Source organism: Solanum verrucosum, unplaced genomic scaffold (genome assembly GCF_900185275.1).
Source record: "Solanum verrucosum unplaced genomic scaffold, falcon-dt-bn FXZP01000277.1, whole genome shotgun sequence".
Classification (NCBI taxonomy): Eukaryota; Viridiplantae; Streptophyta; class Magnoliopsida; order Solanales; family Solanaceae; genus Solanum; species Solanum verrucosum.
The window spans coordinates 2,072,926-2,092,221 of NW_026019945.1; the positions used below are offsets into that span (position 1 = coordinate 2,072,926).

A 19,296-nucleotide genomic window follows, 5' to 3' on the forward strand; every position below is an offset into this window, starting at 1 on the left:
TATTCGATTTGTTACTGCAAATTAAACACAATCTGTTCTGATTATCACTCAAAATCGCAAAAACATTAAACCTAAAAGCTATTGATTAATTTTGGTTATTGGGCTTTTTATAGGAATATTTTGTTTCCGAGTTTGTATAGGAATAGTGTTTTTTCCGAATTTAGTTAGGATTTTAGAATAATTTGTGTATCTTGTTTGTAATCTTAATTAGCCTCTTTTAAGTATTATGTTAGCAGTTTGGTCCTTTAAGTTTGTCAAAATTTAACATTTTTGATCCCTGTCAAACATTTACCAAAATTTAATAACATTAACCAGAATTGTGGGGGAATATAAACACTAGAAATCTCCGTCAAAGTCTCAAAAACTACATCAGTCACAAAAAATAACATACTCAATATATATTTTTTATATGTCTTAATTAGTGAGTAATTATTTTCAATTGATCGATTAAATATGTAACTTATCTGGATGAGAACTCTTTGAAAATTTACATCATCAGATGATTACCTAATAATTGATATTACATCATTAAAGATTGAACTAAACGGATAAGACAAGTTTACAAAGACGTATGGAAATAAATGTTACGTATACTTAATTTCAAACTAGAAATTTATAGAGCATTGACATGTATATGTTGCTAAAAACATTTTTTCATGCCCTTTTGTCCACCCTTTTGTATATCATTGACATTATGAATGTCCTAGATAGAAGTAGATTCACGTGAAAACATGTGGTGCACGTGTATTTATTAGCTTCAGGAAAAAATGTGTATATATAAAATAAAGTATATACAACGTGATGAGCTAGTTGAATTAGTAATTTTAGATACCAAATAGTTAATATATACTATGACAAGATACTTCATCCGTGACCGTCATAAAAAACTTATTATATTTCGTTTCTCAATAGTTAAACTACATGCTAAGAGCAATATTTTAAGATGCATTTTTCACCCTATTAATATGAGAAGAATCGTAACTTATAGTAATACTTTTCGCATAATTTTAATATATATATATATATATATATATATATATATATATATATATATATATATATATATTATGAGTAATAGTCATAGTATATCTAATTTGGGTAAAAATCCATTGCATTGTCTTTGATAGTTGAAAATTGGAACTAGTTAATTACTAGGTACAAAAATAAATTATGTTAGTTGGGTCATGGGTACTAGAAAACTCAATTTGATATTTGCATATATTTAGACTATAAAATATAATGGAATTATTACATTTTTTATGAGTTGATGTGTAGACATGTAGTCATTAAATTAATACAAATTACTTGTATAATTTGACAACCACGTGTGAGTCAAATTAGTTTTGCTTTGAACAAAGTCTTAAATCTCCCTCTTTGTTTGAAATTTCAACAATATTCATCCAATTGATTAACAATATACTCCAATAGATCATTTATTTTGGTTTGCACCAATTTATTCGATGCAAAAAAGAAGTAGAGTAGTTGTAGCAGTATAACTTTATTTTTTTGGTTTGCTATTCTATGTTTGAAATCTGCATTGAGATTTGACTAAATTCAAATCCCCGCGATCAATTTTTTAGAAGCGACACTCCCAACATAATATTTTTCTTTATCAAAAAGTTCAACCCTGCTAATTAGAGTACTGATTTATACAAAATACTATAACCAATATTTTATTGAATTACCAACTTTATCCCAATTACCACTTAAGGTTTATTTAGGAATAATCCAGCATATTCTTATGAGTATTAAATCTAGATCCCGATCTTACACATTATTTGTAACACATTTTTTTTATTTTACCAAAAAGATGATTTTACATTAGAATATATTAGTATTGAAATTTTATGGCACATGCACCCGGAAAAATGACAGATTTACAGATCCAAATTAAATTACTTTAAAATTTAATTTTGAAAATTTTAATAATATACCAATAATAATAATAATACAAGTTACTTCTTTTAATATTAATATATGATTAAAAAAAGTACATTGTAAAATATTAATCTAGAAGGACTATGTTTTTTTTTTAAATCCTATGTTTTACATTTATTTTAAATCGAAATACATTTTAAAAATTAATTTAGAAGGAGTATGTTTTCTGTTTTTAATTCTATGTTTGGTATCTATTTTAAAACGTAATGACGTTATTTTAAGTGATTTCTATTTTAAATAAAGAGATATTTACCATGCATCACAACATCGCCTTTAAGGGCAAAAATAAATATATTTACTTCACTTATCTTATTATCATTGGTATTATATATATATATATATATAAAAAATTTTTTCTTTTATATATATATTTTTTTTATGTTTAACATATATTTTAAAATCTAATAACGTCATATTGAATAAGAATATTTTTTTTATGATAAATGAAAAGATACTTACTATCACAACGATGGCCTTTTAAATGTGTGTGTAAATATATTTACTTCTCTTGTTTTATTGTCATTGGCATTATGTAATTAATTTGGATGACTTCGGGGTAAAAATGCTTTCCCTCAAGGTCAAGGATGGTAAGATATTTATTTTCAAGACAATCACTTTCCTTAAGGATGGTAGGATATTTATTTGATGGTGCTAGTAAATATTTACCTTTCTTGTCTTATTATTGTGTTATTATAATATATTAATTTAAAATAAAATAATTTTTATCAGTCCACTTTAATATATTAAAATATTATTTTAATCTTTTTACTTTTTATATTAACTACCAATTTTCTAAATCATTTTCCAATTCTATTAAAATGTCAATATCATGAATATTACAATAGAATATGCTCTTCAATGTTAATTAATCTCTTTATTTTAATTTAATATATAATTTTAATGAATAAATAATCTTAAACTAAAAATATGCTTGTATTTTTAACCTCATGATCTAAACACATCATGTGAAAAAAATGAATCAAAAAGTTGTAAAAAGTAATTTTTTTTCTTTTATTTTTTAAATAGTTAAAAAAATAAACAAATTGAAAGAAGAGAAGCAATAACATCTTCATGTTTAAACTGATATTCATAATTGTGGTAAGTGGCGAAGCCAAAATTTTCAATAAGGAGGTTCAAAATCTGAAGAAATAGACATATGAAATAGCCGAAAGGAATTCAACATCTATTATATATACCTAAAAAATTATTTAAATCATGCATAAATAATATAATTTTTTGCCGAAAAATCCTAACAATAAGGTGCCTCCGCCACTGCGGCAACTAAATGAAAGGAAAACATTGATATAACTAATATGTGACTAATATATCACGAATTCAAGCTATGAAAATAATTTCTTTATCGAACTATCGAATAAAGCTAATACAATAAACTTTGTAATTTGTTCTTTCTTTGAATTCTGTATGATAAAATCTTAGTACATCGAACTGTCTCTTCAATCAATGACTTATATTATCTTGAGCTAAGTCAAACCAAGGAAAATGGAAGGACTTTCTGCAAATTTACGTTTTCCCCAAGTCACCGTCTCCGTTATCTTTTTCTAAACGTTTAACTTTTTACTGTTTACAGCGGCCACCGGCGGTGAAAAGACCGACGGACGAAACGTGAAGGGAGGTTCCTTCTGTTGAACAACAAATAAAAAAGGAAATATAATAATTAAAATAAATAAATAGCATTTATTAGTAAATAAAATAAAATATATGTAAATCTGTATATATATATGTAAAATTTTATAGAGAGAGAAAGAGAGACGTATTATTTCTTCAATCATCTTTGTTCATTATCCGATCCTTCAAAAATCATTTCTTCATTCTCCAGAAAAAATTACTATTATTATTAGCTTAATTTGTTTTTAATTTTTAAAAAAATTAATTTGGGAATCTATTTCTCTTTCTGTTGAAGTATTGAAAACCCTTTACGATTCAATTTTTTCAGAATCATTTGATCTAGATTTGTACATATTCTTTGTGAATTCTTTATACCCTTTGTAAAAAATAAACAAAAACAAAGTTTATTTGATTGATGAATTTGATGTACAGGTAGATAAAGATTGCAACAAAAGAGGTTTTTGATAAATTTGTTGTGTTTTGAAGTTAAAGTTTGGATTTTTACTTGTGGGGTTTGGTAGTTGTGTTGATAGTGGAAGTTTTGGAAGAATACAGATTTGGGGTTCAATTACTGTTTTGCTATTCTGTTGTAACTTGGAAGGAGAGGAAGCGGTGTGTTTTATGCAGCTTTGGGTTTTGGATTTTTGCGATGTTGGAAGCAAAAGGTATGGACAGGTGTGAGATGTAACGTTTTCTTCTACCTAGGGGTTATCAAGAACAGTGATATATAGGTGTGAAGAAAGCTAAGGTTATGATCAGAAGAATAGAGAATAGGAGTTTTAAGAATCAGAAAATGAGGAATGATGAGCAAAAACCACCTCTTGAAGGTGGGAATGTTGCGTTAGGAAGGAGCAAAAATGGTGTTTTTCCGGCTTCGTTTCGAGCTTTATCAAAGATTGTGTCATCTGGTGCTTCTACTGTTGCTTCCACAGTTAAATCAGCTGCTTCAGCTATTGCGGAGAGGGATAACGAGTCGAGCCATGATCAGGTGCTGTTTTGATGTTCTTTTTGCCTTTATGTAGTTTGTTGGTGTTAGATATCAGGGTTTATAGCTTTTTTTGTAGAGAAAGATTGAAGCTTTATACTTGTTAAGATGGGTTTGCTACTTGTATATTTATAGTTGAATGTCATGAATAGAAATGCAGTTGGTTTATGCAGTTTTGAGTTCAAATCCTTAATGCTGTGAATGTTATGCTAGTTTTACCCTAGGCAAGTAACTGGTGAGAATAACTAGATCCAGTATATACCTGTTGTGGTGTCTTCCTACTCTTTTTAAGTTAGTTTTCTTTTCACAAAATTTAGCTCCAAGTTGAACTACAATCTCTACGAAGTAGGGGTAAGGTGTGCGTATACTCTACCGTCCCCAAATCCCGGGATTACATAGGGTATGTTGTTGTTAGCTCCAAGTAGAACTTATGTGGGTTAAGTTTCTTGGGTTGCATATCATGTGCATTTTTTCTTTTTGCCACAACAAAGGGAATATAATTAGAAATGTATCATGATTATATCCTTATATGGATCAGTAGGGGAATGAGATCTGAAAGTCCATATTCACTGATCTGCTATGTATTTTGTTTGTTTTTTCATGACTCAGTCTTTCTCGTATGACCAATACAATTTTTTGTTTTTATTGATAACCGTGGTGTCCAGGCCAGCTTGCTTGCACCTCAATTAATTCCACGGGTAATTGTCACCTCCCACCATCAACAAGTACTAGGTAACTCTGTCCACCTAGGTTAGGAGCCTAGGACAAATGAGAAGAAATCACCTAGTTATTTTTGTTTACTTAAATCTATGTTGGCTTCGAACCTAAGACCTCCAGATTCTCAACCCACTTCATTGACCACTAGGCCACAACCTTAAGTGCAAATATAATTAGCACTGCATCATGATTATATCATTATATGGATCAGCAGGGGAAATGGGATCAACTTGAATGCTGTATATGGTGTATATATGCATATTTGGTGGCCCCTTTCCTTAGTAGAAAAGAAAAGATATGCATATCCCAACTGGTCTATGTGTAGCATTAGGGTCTTTGTGGGAGGCCTGTTTGAGCATGCATGCTTATTGAACTAGAAATACAATTTTCTGGATGCATTTGTGATCAGGGAATATGAGTAATTTCAAAATGACCTTTTCCTCAATTTAGTATCATAGGTCCATAGGAGTTGGTCGTTGGGACACACAAATAAGTTTGTCTGGTTCTTCTTATCTCGTTTTGAAAAGCATGTTAATGCTACAAGAGGTTTTGTTCTTGTAGTGTTTCCGGCTTTCAAGCTATGTGACGACATATAATCTTTTTATTTAATGTGGTGTTTGGCTCTTTCGTACAGCTTGTTAAGGTTGCTAACTTTTTACTTTATTTGTGGAATTCTAACTTCGGTTTTGTCGTGTTTGTCTAAGATCCCGCCTGTGTTTTGTCTGGTTGTTGTTCCTGAATGAATGATCCTTATGCATAATTGGACCTTTTTCTTTTTGTTTTTTTTTGTTGTTGTCGTATATCCAGATTCCTCGAATCATATTGTTTTTTTTCGTCGTTGTCGTATCCAGATTCCTCGAATCATATTGTTTTTTTTCGTCGTTGTCGTATATCCAGATTCATCGAATCATATTTTCTTTTCGTTGTTGTCGTTTATCCAGATTCCTCAAATCATATTTTCTTTCGTCGTTGTCGTATATCCAGATTGCTCGAATCATATTGTTTTTTCGTTGTTGTCACATATCCAGATTCCTCGAATTATACCATATGTGGCATACTTCTGTTGCAGTTAGGAATTTAAAATGAATTTTCTTCACTGTCTTTTTCCTGATAAAAAAAAAAGGAACTTAAAATGCATATCACATGTCGCTTGAGCTTTATTACTACAAATACAAGTACTAATCATATAAAATGAGGATGGGAGTCTGAAGATGGATGGCACAAAATCATGTTGCCATGTCCTTGTAATTTGGGTGGGTTTGAGTGTGGGGGTTGCATGAGGGGTCAAATAAAGGTAGTCAAAGTTTGACCGACCTTAAAGAAGTTTTTGGGCACCAGGAGGGTGAAAAAGAAGCGCGAAAGAGACATGGTATTAATGAAAGGAAGTGTGAGCTTTTGAGATCTATGACCTTAATGATATGAGATCTTCACAGAATTTAAGATGTTAACGTGCTTTTATGAAAAGATTTAACCAAAAATAATGCAAAGATTTAACCAATTCCCCTCACCCCATGCACAAAAAAGGTAAGTTTTTGCTATCTGGAGCAACCAGAAGTTTGAATTGATGTAGGTTTAATGCTTTATTTCATTGACAAGTAATGTAGGTTTAGTTTCCGAAGAGGATAAAGCAAGTTGCCTGTGATCATGTAATTTGCTTTTTAAGTAACATGTGACTATGTAATCAAATGCATTACAACCTAGGGAACTTGTGTTTTGGTGCTTGTAGCTTGTGAATTTCCATCGAGGCAAATGTTTACCTTCCCACCACTCAATTCAAATTACAAAGATCCTTCTGTGCGTAGAACAAAAAGAAAAATAGAAAGAGGTATTTGTGGGCAATAAAATAAATTGTATAAAGGTTCTTTGACGCAGATGCCAAACTTTAGAAACCAGTCGTAGGGTTGGAAATTGAGTATTTGATGGTGCTGTTGGAAAAGCTTTTGGGTCTGATTTCCGATGGGAAGGTAGAGTGTTATGTGCCAGTTGTCCCTCATCTGATAAAAATAGAAATGTTAATGGATTTATAGGCTAAATGGGCTCTCCCACCAGTCAGGCTAGTCTTTTGGGTTGGGCTCTTCTGTTTTTGGTATCAGAGCCGATCGATCCATGAATGTGGCCACGACTCGGAGTGGTGGTCTGGACCCAAGAGGGGTGCCAGCGGTGATCACTGGGTTGGACAAAATGAGTTTATAAGCTAATGAGATCTCCCACCTATAGGACTAGTCTTTTGGGTTGGACTCTCCTATTTGGTCTATAACATAGAGCCATGACGCTCCGGAAAGGACCAGTAGTGGCTTTTACAATGTGGAATCTTTTATGGAACTTCGGTTGATAGCAGCAAGAGTAACTTTAGCTCAAGGAAATTTAATTAAAATCAGGGGGCCCTTGGGGATATCCTCTCTGGTGATAACCTTGGAGAATATTAATGCTGTTGTATTAAGTGTAGATTAACTTGATGCCTTGATAAGATGAGGAGTTAACAATAATTGTGACTCTCTTTTTCCGCAATTTTAACTGTGGAGTCTGGTTTCAAAGATATGGCTAAGATGCCATGAGAGTTCTAGAGCAATTGTCGTAAGGAGCCTAATGCATAATACCCATCTAATATACGTATGAAATAGGTTGTTGGATATCAAAATTTTAGATCCATAGAAATTTATGGGTTATTTAAAATATTTATATTGCTAGTGCTTAGAGATGATGTTCGTTGCATTGCTATGTGAATGAGGTCAACACTTTGATGCTCTTTCAAAGGGAAAGGTAGCGTATCTCATATTCCTCTTCTGCAACACACAGGTTCTCTGGGCTGGGTTTGACAAGTTGGAATGTGAGAGAGGCACAACAAGACAAATTTTGCTCCTGGGGTGTCGTTATGGCTTCCAGGTTTGGGATGTTGAAGATGGTGATAATGTGTACAACTTGGTTTCCCGGCATGACGGCCCTGTTTCTTTCATTCAAGTGTTACCAAAACTAATAGCATCAAAGAATTGTGATGACAAATTTTCTGTTAATCGCCCAATGTTGATACTTTGTGCCGATGTATCTTTTTCTGGTGGTAGTAGCAGTGGGGAGAGCACAGAAACTCCTTGTAATGGAACGTTCCAACATTATCATAACCAAGCAAGAACCACGTTTGTGCCAACTGTTGTTTGGTTTTATTCCATGAGATCTCACTCTTACGTGCATCAATTGAGGTTCAGAACAGTTGTTCACTTGGTGAGGTGCAGCTCACGAGTGATTGCAATCTTACAAGCAGCTCAGGTATGTGACATGATATTACAAAGTTGTACTCAGGTTTATCTGGATAGACATAAGAGTTAAGTTGCTTTTATTTACAGATACACTGTTTTGATGCTGCAACTCTAGAGAGGGAATATACTATTGTCACTAATCCTGTTGTCACGGGGTTTCCTGCGTCTGGAAACATAGGTGTGGGACCTCTTGCAGTAGGTCCCAGGTGGATAGCCTATAGTGGAAGTCCAGTTTCAGTTTCGAATTCTGGTCGAGTTAATCCACAGCACCTTACTCCTCCTGCTAGTTTCCCAAATCCAGCGCCAAATGGGAGCCTTGTCGCTCATTATGCAAAGGAATCAAGCAGGCAAATTGCTGCTGGTATTGTGACTTTAGGGGACATGGGGTACAAGAAGCTGTCGAGGTACTATTCTGAGTTGCGACCAGATGGTAATTGTTCTCAGCCTGGGAATGTTTCTGTAAAGTTATCAGGAGCTCCTAACGGTCATTTTCAAGATGTAGACAGTGTTGGAATGGTATGAGTTACTCTCATCAACTTTCTTTCAAAGATGTTGGTTTAAATACTCGTGGCCATTTTAAGGCTCTCATGCCGTGTCTACTGTTCTGTGGACATTTATGTATGCCCATAATTTCCCCTTTGTATTTTATTATATATAGTGCTGGCTTTGACCAGCATTGGACTCTAATCTAACTTGTCTGATCTTTTGCATCTGTAGGTCATAGTCAGGGACATTGTCAGCAAAACTCTTATTGCTCAGTTTAGGGCACATAAAAGTCCTATTGCAGCTTTGTGCTTTGATCCTAGCACTACTCTTCTGGTGACTGCTTCAGTTCAAGGTCATAACATCAATGTATTTCGGATAATGCCTGGACTATCTGAAAGTACTTGTGCTACTGATCCTGGATCTTCTTATGTCCATCTTTATAGGCTGCAGCGTGGACTGACTAACGCGGTAAGTATGCCCATGTTACTTTCCCTTCTTTCTTGAGTTTGTTGCTTTTTGAGGATTGAAGTCAATTATAATTTCCTTTTTAAACATCTCAGGTCATACAAGACATAAGTTTTAGTAATGATAGCCGGTGGATTATGATAAGTTCTTCCAGAGGAACTAGCCATCTTTTTGCGGTATCTCCTTCAGGTGGATCAGTTGATTTTCACACATCTGATGCACGTCGTAGTGCTTGCGCTAATAGCTCTGGGGTGATGGCAAAGCCTGCAGTTCAGAGGGCTGTAAATTCTCAACAAAGCATTGGTGGATCTGGTTCACCTGTGACACTTTCTGCTGTTGGCCGAATAAGGAGTGGAGGTAATGGTTGGAAAAATACTCTAAGTGGTGCTGCTGCTGCTGCAACTGGAAACGTGAGCTCTCTATCTGGGTCCATTGCTTCAGCTTTTCAGTACTACAACAAAAACCATAACCAATATACAGATCCAGCCTTTCTAAAATCAAATTATCACCTGCTGGTTTTTTCTTCCCCTGGCTGCGTGATACAATATTCTTTACGTATGTGTTCTGGCCTAGATTCTTTTACAACCACCACTCCTGTGGTGGCTACAACATATGAGTCAGGTGTTGAAGTTGATACAAGATTAGTCGTAGATGCAATACAGAAGTGGAATATTTGCCAGAAACAGAATCGCAAAGAGCGAGGTGGTAATATTGATATATATGGTGAATTTGGAGACTCTGATAACAGTAAAATATTTCCTGAACGAATGAAGGTAGAAAATGGTCTCTATTCCAAGATTAGCAATACAACCACAGAAGAAAAGAGAAGTTCTGATGAAAGACATCATATGTATATATCCGAAGTGGAGCTTGAAATGCATAAACGTCAGATTTCATTGTGGGCAAAACCAGAGGTACTTGCAAGTATTTGTATGGTATCACAATCTTTCAGTAAATCTCATGCTGCCTTTGCGTAATGGTTGATATCTACTTTGTGGTTTTGTTGTTCTGCAGATCTATTTTCAATCATTTGTTGCAGATGTGGTTAAGATAGGCGATGTTTATGCTTTTGGAGGAGAGACTGAGATAGAAGAATTTCCAACTCATTTAGTCGAGGCGAGATCAAAAGATTTAGTTCCAGTTTTTGATTTCAGTCAAGCTTCCAAGACCCAACAAGGGAGGTAATCAATCTTTTTTTTTTTTATGTGAATGAGTCGCCCTTGTTATAGAAAGTTGCCCAACAGTTTGGGTTTCTTTGCAACAACAACATACCCAGGGCATGGGGAGGGTAGAGTGTATGCAGACCTTACCCTACCTTGTAGAGATAAAGAGGATGTTCTCAATAGACCCTCGGCTCTCAAAGTAGTTTGAAAAAAGGAATACGGATATGTAAGCAGTAACAACAACAAAAGAAAGTGCTAGGGGAACATATTGCAAATCGAAACAATGAAAACAACAGTCAGTTAATACTAGAATTGAAGAATACGATAGCAGGAGAGTAATAATAGCAAATACTGATCAGGGGACTTGAAGTTTGGGTCTGCTTGATGGTCTTTAAATTGTTTTGTAACATGCATAAGCTGATTTTATGCCTTCTGGCAGGGCAATGACTGTTTTGTTGGTTAGCCATTAGTTGTTTACTGCTTCATTTTGTAATGTTTTGCCTGTACTTGTTGGAAATCGGAATATGGTTACTGTTTCTGAAGTTAGATGTTTGTTATTAGGGTATCTGTTAACAGTGACAATAGCCAACAGTCACTTCCTAGGCTGGAGGTCTCCGAGAACTGCAATCTTATGGCTAATGGTGTTAATGAATTGCATCATTCCATGAATGGTCCCAGGAGCGAAGTTCACTGTGGCCGAGAAGTAAATGGGTTGGATGGTCTTCCAATGACAAGTCAAACTGCTAATGGCTTTGTAAATAGTAGTGAGAGCCCTAAAGCGGATGCCGAGCTAGATTTTGTAAATAACATGAAGTTTGTAAATAATAACCTAGATGGCACAGAAATGGAGGATCATTTCGACGATGAAGTTGACTGCGTTGATTGAAGGTAACCGATTTTGCTTTTTACTTGTTTTCATCAACGTCCTGCTTGCATTTTCAAGTTCTACCACACTCTCCTTTTCTTGTATTTAAGAGAGAAAGAGAGTGCCAAACCTGAGTTCAAATTACACATTGCTCGTCTCCCTTTTACATCTTCTTGCCAGTTGATTAATTCATTGTCTTCTTATTTTCTCAGGTGTTCGTTATTCGTTTATTACGCGGAAGGTTTCTGTAAGTGTTGATATTGTGGGGGGTGGAAAATGTAGAGAAGAAAGAGGTTTTAGGCTCCTTCATTGACCCAATGAACAAAATGTGGATGCTTTAACTTTGTATTGTAAATATTTAGATACTGAAACTTATCCAATAAATTAGCTGTAATATGTAAATAATTGCCTGGATCTTGCAACTTGTTGCTTTTGTTTTATTATATCCTCCTTCACCTTATCTCCAGTCCATTGTTTACTAAGTATATATATCTCGAGATGGATTTAAGTTATATACACTGTTGGATAGGTTGTGTGCTGCATTGCAATTCTACCTCATCGCGAGCTGAGTAGTTTTGTCTTTTTGGTTTAGCATGAATATAAACTAGAAACTTTTTCCGTTAAAGGAAGATAGAGATCAGACTTTCTAAATGAGATTGAGTTTCGTGAATATGTAGTGTTTCTTACAGTTAAAGAGCCTGAAATACTACTATTATCAAGTGCTTGATGTTTTTAAAAACAAGATTTATTATTTTGATCATAAAATCACTTATCAATGAATCTAGAGCATTGAAGATTTACTATTTTGTAGTTGCTATACACTTGTTTTTTTCCATATTCTTTACTTGATTCGGAGGTCTATTGGGAACACTCACATTACTTTCGCAAGATAGGGGTAAGATTGAGTACACTACCCTCTCCAAACTTTACATGTGAGATTACGTTGGATTTGTTGGTACAGACTACAGACCAATTCACAAAAAAAGTTATCTTAAATTAAAGGTCCAGACCAAATGATTGATGAATTGACAAAACCTCCAAAAAAAGAAAATGGATTGATAATTCCTTTTGGTTTTATAATAATATTTCAATTTTGATCAAAGTCGTTAAAATACATTAACTAATAAAAAAAAATGTTCTTTTTCTTTTAAAACTATTAAAAATTAGCTAAACATGTCTGAAAGAACTAAGAGGTCGATATAGTTTATTAATTCTTTGGTGAAACTGTTTTTTGTCATAGGAAACTGATTTGAAAAGAATTGAACTAATAATAAATCTCAAGTTGATTCACCTTTTAGTATAAGTCAAGTTTTATTAAGCCCTTAAATGAATACATTGTTCATACAACTTTCCAAACATTCCCGGAGTGTGACGTAGACATGTCTAATTCGTGACCTAGAGGTCATATGGATATAACTTTATTGTTATTTTAAGTATAATCGAATTAATTAACTAACCAAATAATATTATTAAAATAGTCTAATGTTTTCCAAATTAAGTTTAGCTCCAACAAACCAACTACTACTAAGGCTGTCCCCACCAGTATTTAGAATTTAGAGTAACAATAAGAAAAACAAAAAGAAGAAAGACAGTGTGTCATTTTCCAATTTAGAAACTCTGTTCAAATCAAATGTGCCTAAACTTTCACATTGTGAAAAATAAGCTTCTATTCTTTAACAACTTACATGTGGAGGCAAAGTGAAGCAACACCAAACTCTTCTCTTCTTTTATTCAAATATATAAAATAATAATATATCTTCATTTATTATAACTTTTTTCCTACTTACAGTCTAGTAATATCGTAAATGGTCACTCAGCTTTCATTTTATTGTATTGATAAAGTTACATATCACGATAGTTATCAAATTATGTTTTGTAACTGGAAAGTCATTCAATTTTGTCCGAGTAATACAATGTCATTAGGAAGAGATAAAAGATGCATTTTATATGGTACTTAGACAAAGTTGGATGACTTATTGTGATTCTTAGGTAACGTTGAATGATTATTTTTTTAATAACAAAAAATAGTTTCGTGACTTTTGTGATACTTGAGTACTTTGGTATGACAAAAAGTTAAGTGAACATCTACGAAATCAACTCTTGGAAAGATCTCTTCATACGAGGGATACGAGTTAAATTCTTGCTAATGGTCTCATCGAAAGGAGTAGTAGGTGCTTGTAGCTCGCTCGCAAGTTTACTATTAGTAAAAGGTAGTGTTATGTCTCTTTCCTTCAAACAACTAAAATTCTTGAGTTTTCTTCACTATGAAAAATCAATATAAACTTTGGTAAAAAAAGAAAGGCTGCAAGACTGTTATGTAACCTTCATGCTAAGCAAGGTTAGGTGATTGAAAACAACACTATCCCCCCCCCCCCCCTCCCCCACCCCTCCTAGTACTTCCTTTTACATCATATCTCTACAGGGGTATTCTGCATTCTACTCAACTTCTTCTCTGAGTTATTACTTGCCTAATTAATCATTAGGCCAAAAGTACTAACATTTTTGTTAATAGCAAAATTTCAAGAACTTTTCTTTCTGCCTATTTTTGGGCAGATTGATCAATTTTTGACTTTGTTATTGAATGTTAAAAGCAATGCAGCTTCACATATCACCAAGTTTAAGGCATGTTACTGTTGTGCCCGCTAAAGGTTTCAAAGAGTTCATTAAAGTTAAAGTTGGCTCCAAAAGATTATCGTATCGTATGGTGTTCTACTGCCTTCTGTTCCTTACATTCCTTCTCCGGTTTGTCTTCGTGTTAACAGCTATAGATACTATTGATGGAGAACGAAAATGTTCGACCTTAGGTACTTCTCTGTCTCTCTAATTCTGTATACAGGATTTGGAACATATATGTTAAGTTTGTATTCTACTAAGTACTATCTCTTACAACATATAGTAGAAGTAATGCTAAGTTTATCGCGTGAAATGTACGTGTTACAATGGAAAGAAATAGCAAACACATAGTAAGTTTAGAGAGTTAAAGATGATCAGAACAATGCTGCTCAATATTGTTCCTCCCTTTGTTAACTTTAATGAACAGAAAGGCTGAAAATTGTTCTGCAATTTGGATTCAGGTTGCTTGGGAAAAAAAATTGGACCAAGGATTTTGGGGAAACGTCTTGAATCAACTGTACGCTTCTGAGCCGTGTATCTTTTCCCTTGTGCATAATACTGTGACATTCCCCTATCGAATAGTGACTATATTTCCTTAGTGATGTGCTTGTTTTAGTATCAAATATTGGAATTGTATAGTCTTGTTTCTTATATTATTCTGCATTTGTTAGGTTCCTGAGGTGATATACCGAGTATTGGAGGAACCTTCAGACCAAACTGATACACAAACAAGGCCTGAATCTCCTCAAACATTAGAAGAATTTATTGCAGAAATGAAGGATGGAAGACCAGATGCGAAAACCTTTGCTGTCAAGCTTAAAGCTATGGTATATTTACTCTTATCATGCCTTCTACATCATATATAGGAATAATATGTATAATTTAAAGTGGCACATTATGTCATAGGCAACAAACTTCTGTTGACAAAGAACTAGTAGTGAAGAAAAAGGCAATAAGATATCCATATTTAGGTACTATAGGCCAGAGGCGGATCTAGGATTTGAGGTTTATGAGTTCCTAAAACGACCTCAAGTTAATAACACAGTACTAACTGTTGTCAGAGTCAAATATTAATGGATAATTGGTAACCTTCTAAATATATATACAGAATTTGGGCAAAAGCTGTTGGGATCACGTAAACCCGTAACAAGGCCTTTAGATCCACAAAAGGGAATCCTACAAGAAATCTTAGTTTAAACAGTTTCTCATAATGTGCCTTGTGTCCAGGTCAAGGCCTGATTTTTGTCTATTCTTTTTGCAGGTCACTCAGCTAGAAGAGAGGACAAGAACTGCCAAAATCCAAGAATATTTGTATCGGCATGTGGCATCTAGTAGCATCCCGAAACAGCTGCACTGCCTTGCTCTCAAGCTAGCACATGAGCATTCAACCAATTCCAACGCCCGTCTTCAGTTACCATCGCCTGAGCTTGTCCCCGCCCTTGTTGATAACTCGTACTTCCATTTCGTCCTTGCTTCTGACAACATTCTTGCTGCTTCTGTCGTTGCATCATCACTCGTGAGGAATTTCATCCGCCCTGAAAAAATAGTTCTTCACATTATCACAGATAGGAAAACATACGCACCTATGCAAGCTTGGTTTTCGTTGCATCCTTTAACACCTGCTGTCATAGAGGTTAAAGGGTTGCATCATTTCGATTGGTTCACGAAGGGGAGAGTCCCGGTTATGGAAGCTATGGAGAAAGACCAAAAAGCCAGGTCACTGTTCAGAGGAGGGTCATCTGCAATTGTAGCAAACAAAACTGAGAAGCCTAAAATCATTGCAGCAAAATTGCAAGCCCTCAGTCCCAAATATAACTCACTGATGAACCACATAAGGATACATTTGCCCGAGGTAAGCCCTGAATTCTACTACATATATATACATGTAACATCCATGTATCCGACCCCAACTTGTTTGAGATTGAGGCATAATTGTTATTGTATGTATACAAGTACCATCTATATATCCAATCCCAACTTGTTTGAGACTGAGACGTAGTAATTGTTATTGTATATATAAATGTAACATCCGTCCCTGATTTCCTGATGACTAGTAATGATTGATTATACTGAGAAGTATGACTTTCTTTTCAGCTATTTCCCAGTCTCGATAAGATAGTTTTCCTGGATGATGACATCGTGATTCAAACGGATCTTTCACCTCTATGGGACATTGACATGAATGGAAAGGTGAACGGGGCAGTTGAGACGTGCAGGGGAGAGGACAAGTATGTCATGTCAAAGCGATTCAAAAGCTATTTAAACTTTTCTCATCCATTGATAGCAGAACACTTTGATCCAAGTGAATGCGCGTGGGCCTATGGCATGAACATTTTCGATCTAGAAGAATGGAGGAAAACAAATATAAGTCGCACATACTACTACTGGCTCCAACAGGTAAACTACAACTAACATAAACAAAAAAAACTCTGTTAGTTCGAAAAAATCCCAAATTTGTTATCTGATACAACTTTTTTTTATTCAGAACTTGAAATCAGACCTAAGTTTGTGGCAACTAGGGACATTACCTCCTGGTCTAATCGCATTTCATGGACACGTACACACCATTGATCCTTTCTGGCACATGCTAGGACTCGGGTACCAAGACAATACAACCTTAGCAGAAGCTCAAAGTGCTGGTGTGATTCACTTCAATGGTCGAGCTAAGCCTTGGCTAGACATAGCATTCCCACAACTTCGACCATTGTGGACCAAATACGTTAACTTCTCCGATAAACTTATCAAAAGTTGTCATATTAGAGCGTCTTGAAATGAGCTGGCAAAAAATCGAGTATTGTTGATAAATGAGAGGACTAAGTAAGGGGAGAGTTCACGAGAATGGTAAGGCGTCCAATTCCTGATGAGAAATGGCAGTAGGCCTGATCTTAACACACTGGAACTCTTCACGATTACTTGAATTTCTTGTTCTCTGATGTATTTTATTTTGCAGTTTAGATTCTATACAGTATTATCCATTCTTTCAACCAAAAATGCTTAAACAGATAGCATAAAAAGACACTATATTTTCCAGTTTTACGGGTGTTTTCCAGGTATATCATGCAGAATTTGTTCGACAATTATGTGAAATCAAAAAAAATCATTCAAGAAATTACAACCTACTTAGTACATATGTTAATGCTCCCTAGCTCTAATTGGTAAAATTATTTCTCTAATTATATTTAGGTAATTGGAACATTGTTCTTAATCAACAATCGTGATATCAAAATTTCATATATTCAAGAAATTGAATTAAAAACATTACTAGTAATTTTGCTCCAAAAAACCTACATAACCTATATAACATCAATCAAACATGGCTAAAATTACTAAGTTGCTTGTCTTGTATAGTCAAAAAAATATTATTTCTACAAATATCAAAACATATCCAATTTTTAGGAATAGAAATACATATGACTAGTAGAGTTCAACAAAACTCATCAATGCTTCTAATTATACATGGAAAAAATGGAACTTCTACTAAAATTACACTCGTTCTAAATCTTCGAGTTAATATCTTAAAAGGTCATTGAACTATAGGAAATTATCGAGCAAAGTCATTGAACTTTTTTTTATATCAATAAAATCACTAAACTTAAGACTTTTATCTTTAAAAATCATCAATGTACATTTTTCATTAAAACAAATTTTAGATGACAAATTAAATTATTTTTTATGTCATATAATTATAATTATGAACTCTACAAATAAACAAAATCAGAAAATTTATTAATTTTGAAAGGATAAGTCTCTAACTCTATGAGACGAGAAAGGAACGGTAAATCAGATCCCATAATACACAGGATGCTTGGCATCAATTAGCTGCCTGAGTAATTAGGATCAGCCACTGCATATAAAATAATAATAAACAACAAAGTACGAAAATAAAGATGCCAAGAAAGTTAGCAAAAGTCTGGGCAATTCATTATCTTTGAACAAGACGTCGATTCAGATCGAATTTGTTTGAAAATTCGGCCGATGCGTTCAAACTGATGGCATAGAGCGAGAGAGGAAAAAAACTCGGTATAAAAATAAATACAGTAGATTTTATAATTTTTGTATGGGTAGAGTCCATGATTACATGACATAAAAATAATTTGATTTGCTATTTAAAATTTATTTTATTGATAAATGTAATTGAGTGATTTTCTAAAATAAAAGCCTTAAGTTGAGTGATTTTATTGAAACAAAACAAAGTTTAATGATTTTGCTAGATAATTTTCCATAGTTCAGTGACCTTTTAAGATATTAACTCTAAATCTTCTGACTCTGTTTCTCGTTCAAAGCATCAACGAACTGCTAGAGACAACCTTTGATGATCTTGTTGCTTCCGGTGCAAGTAAGATTTAGCACCAAGTTTATGACTAGAGGACGATGAATTCGATCTTGGATCGAATTTCTTGCCACAACCAATGCACATAATGATAGTTGTACTTGTTGTAGCATAATATTTGCACCATCTGCTACATCTTGGACATTGTTTCTTATCAACTTTTGAATTAGCTCCACGTCCAACACGAACACGGCCGTCATGAGAACAGTGGTTGCGACGAATACTTGATCTTTCACTTTGATTCAACCCTGAATCTGGCAAATTATCCCATGACGATATTTCACTAATTTTATTATAATGCATAAAGTCAAGTTGTTGAATTTTAGTGGCACTTTCTTCTACTTCCTTCTGATCAGATTCTTCCAACAACAGAGAATTATGGCACGGAAGAAAATACAACAATTTTTCCATCAATGACATTGTTGATACGTAGAAATTAAAATCTCTTGACGTTCTTCAACCTTCACGTTTTGGAAATTGGTAGAGTTATTATGAAAAAGTGAATTAATATTTGCATTAAGGGATGCAATATATAAGAAGATATTTATTTTAAATGCTTTCCGTTTAGTTTCGGATTAGGAATAATTTTGGAAACTTGTTCCATAACTTAATTACTAGAATTAAGAAAAGTTACCTTAATTAAGTTTAAGTAATCTTTAGGAATTCGGACAACTACCATAAATTTTTCTTTCAATACTTTTTTTTTCACAGGGGCAATTGCACTTTTTGATTTGGTAATAATTCTTGTTGGCGGCTAAGCATATGTTTAATCTTTGATTAATTAAAAACTACCAAATAACACTAATAGTTCTATCATATTATTAATTCTCTTTATACTTTAAAATAATTACTCCATC

General features: G+C 33.9%; 2 protein-coding genes across 2 annotated transcripts; both read left to right on the forward strand.

Moving 5' to 3' along the window:
• Positions 1-3,716: 3,716 nt before the first annotated feature.
• On the forward strand, positions 3,717-11,946 carry LOC125808471 (autophagy-related protein 18f). The gene is made up of 8 exons (XM_049488178.1): positions 3,717-4,552; positions 8,063-8,527; positions 8,605-9,033; positions 9,235-9,471; positions 9,564-10,382; positions 10,483-10,649; positions 11,193-11,519; positions 11,709-11,946. Exons 1-7 carry the CDS (start codon positions 4,316-4,318, stop codon positions 11,515-11,517), a joined length of 2,679 nt encoding a protein of 892 aa, XP_049344135.1. The 5' UTR covers positions 3,717-4,315; the 3' UTR covers positions 11,518-11,519; positions 11,709-11,946.
• A 2,013-nt stretch (positions 11,947-13,959) lies between these two features.
• LOC125808489 (probable galacturonosyltransferase 12) lies at positions 13,960-16,937 on the forward strand. Its single transcript, XM_049488192.1, has 6 exons — positions 13,960-14,300; positions 14,571-14,626; positions 14,781-14,936; positions 15,371-15,961; positions 16,204-16,506; positions 16,595-16,937. Exons 1-6 carry the CDS (start codon positions 14,078-14,080, stop codon positions 16,877-16,879), a joined length of 1,614 nt encoding a protein of 537 aa, XP_049344149.1. The 5' UTR covers positions 13,960-14,077; the 3' UTR covers positions 16,880-16,937.
• The last annotated feature ends 2,359 nt before the right edge of the window (positions 16,938-19,296 follow it).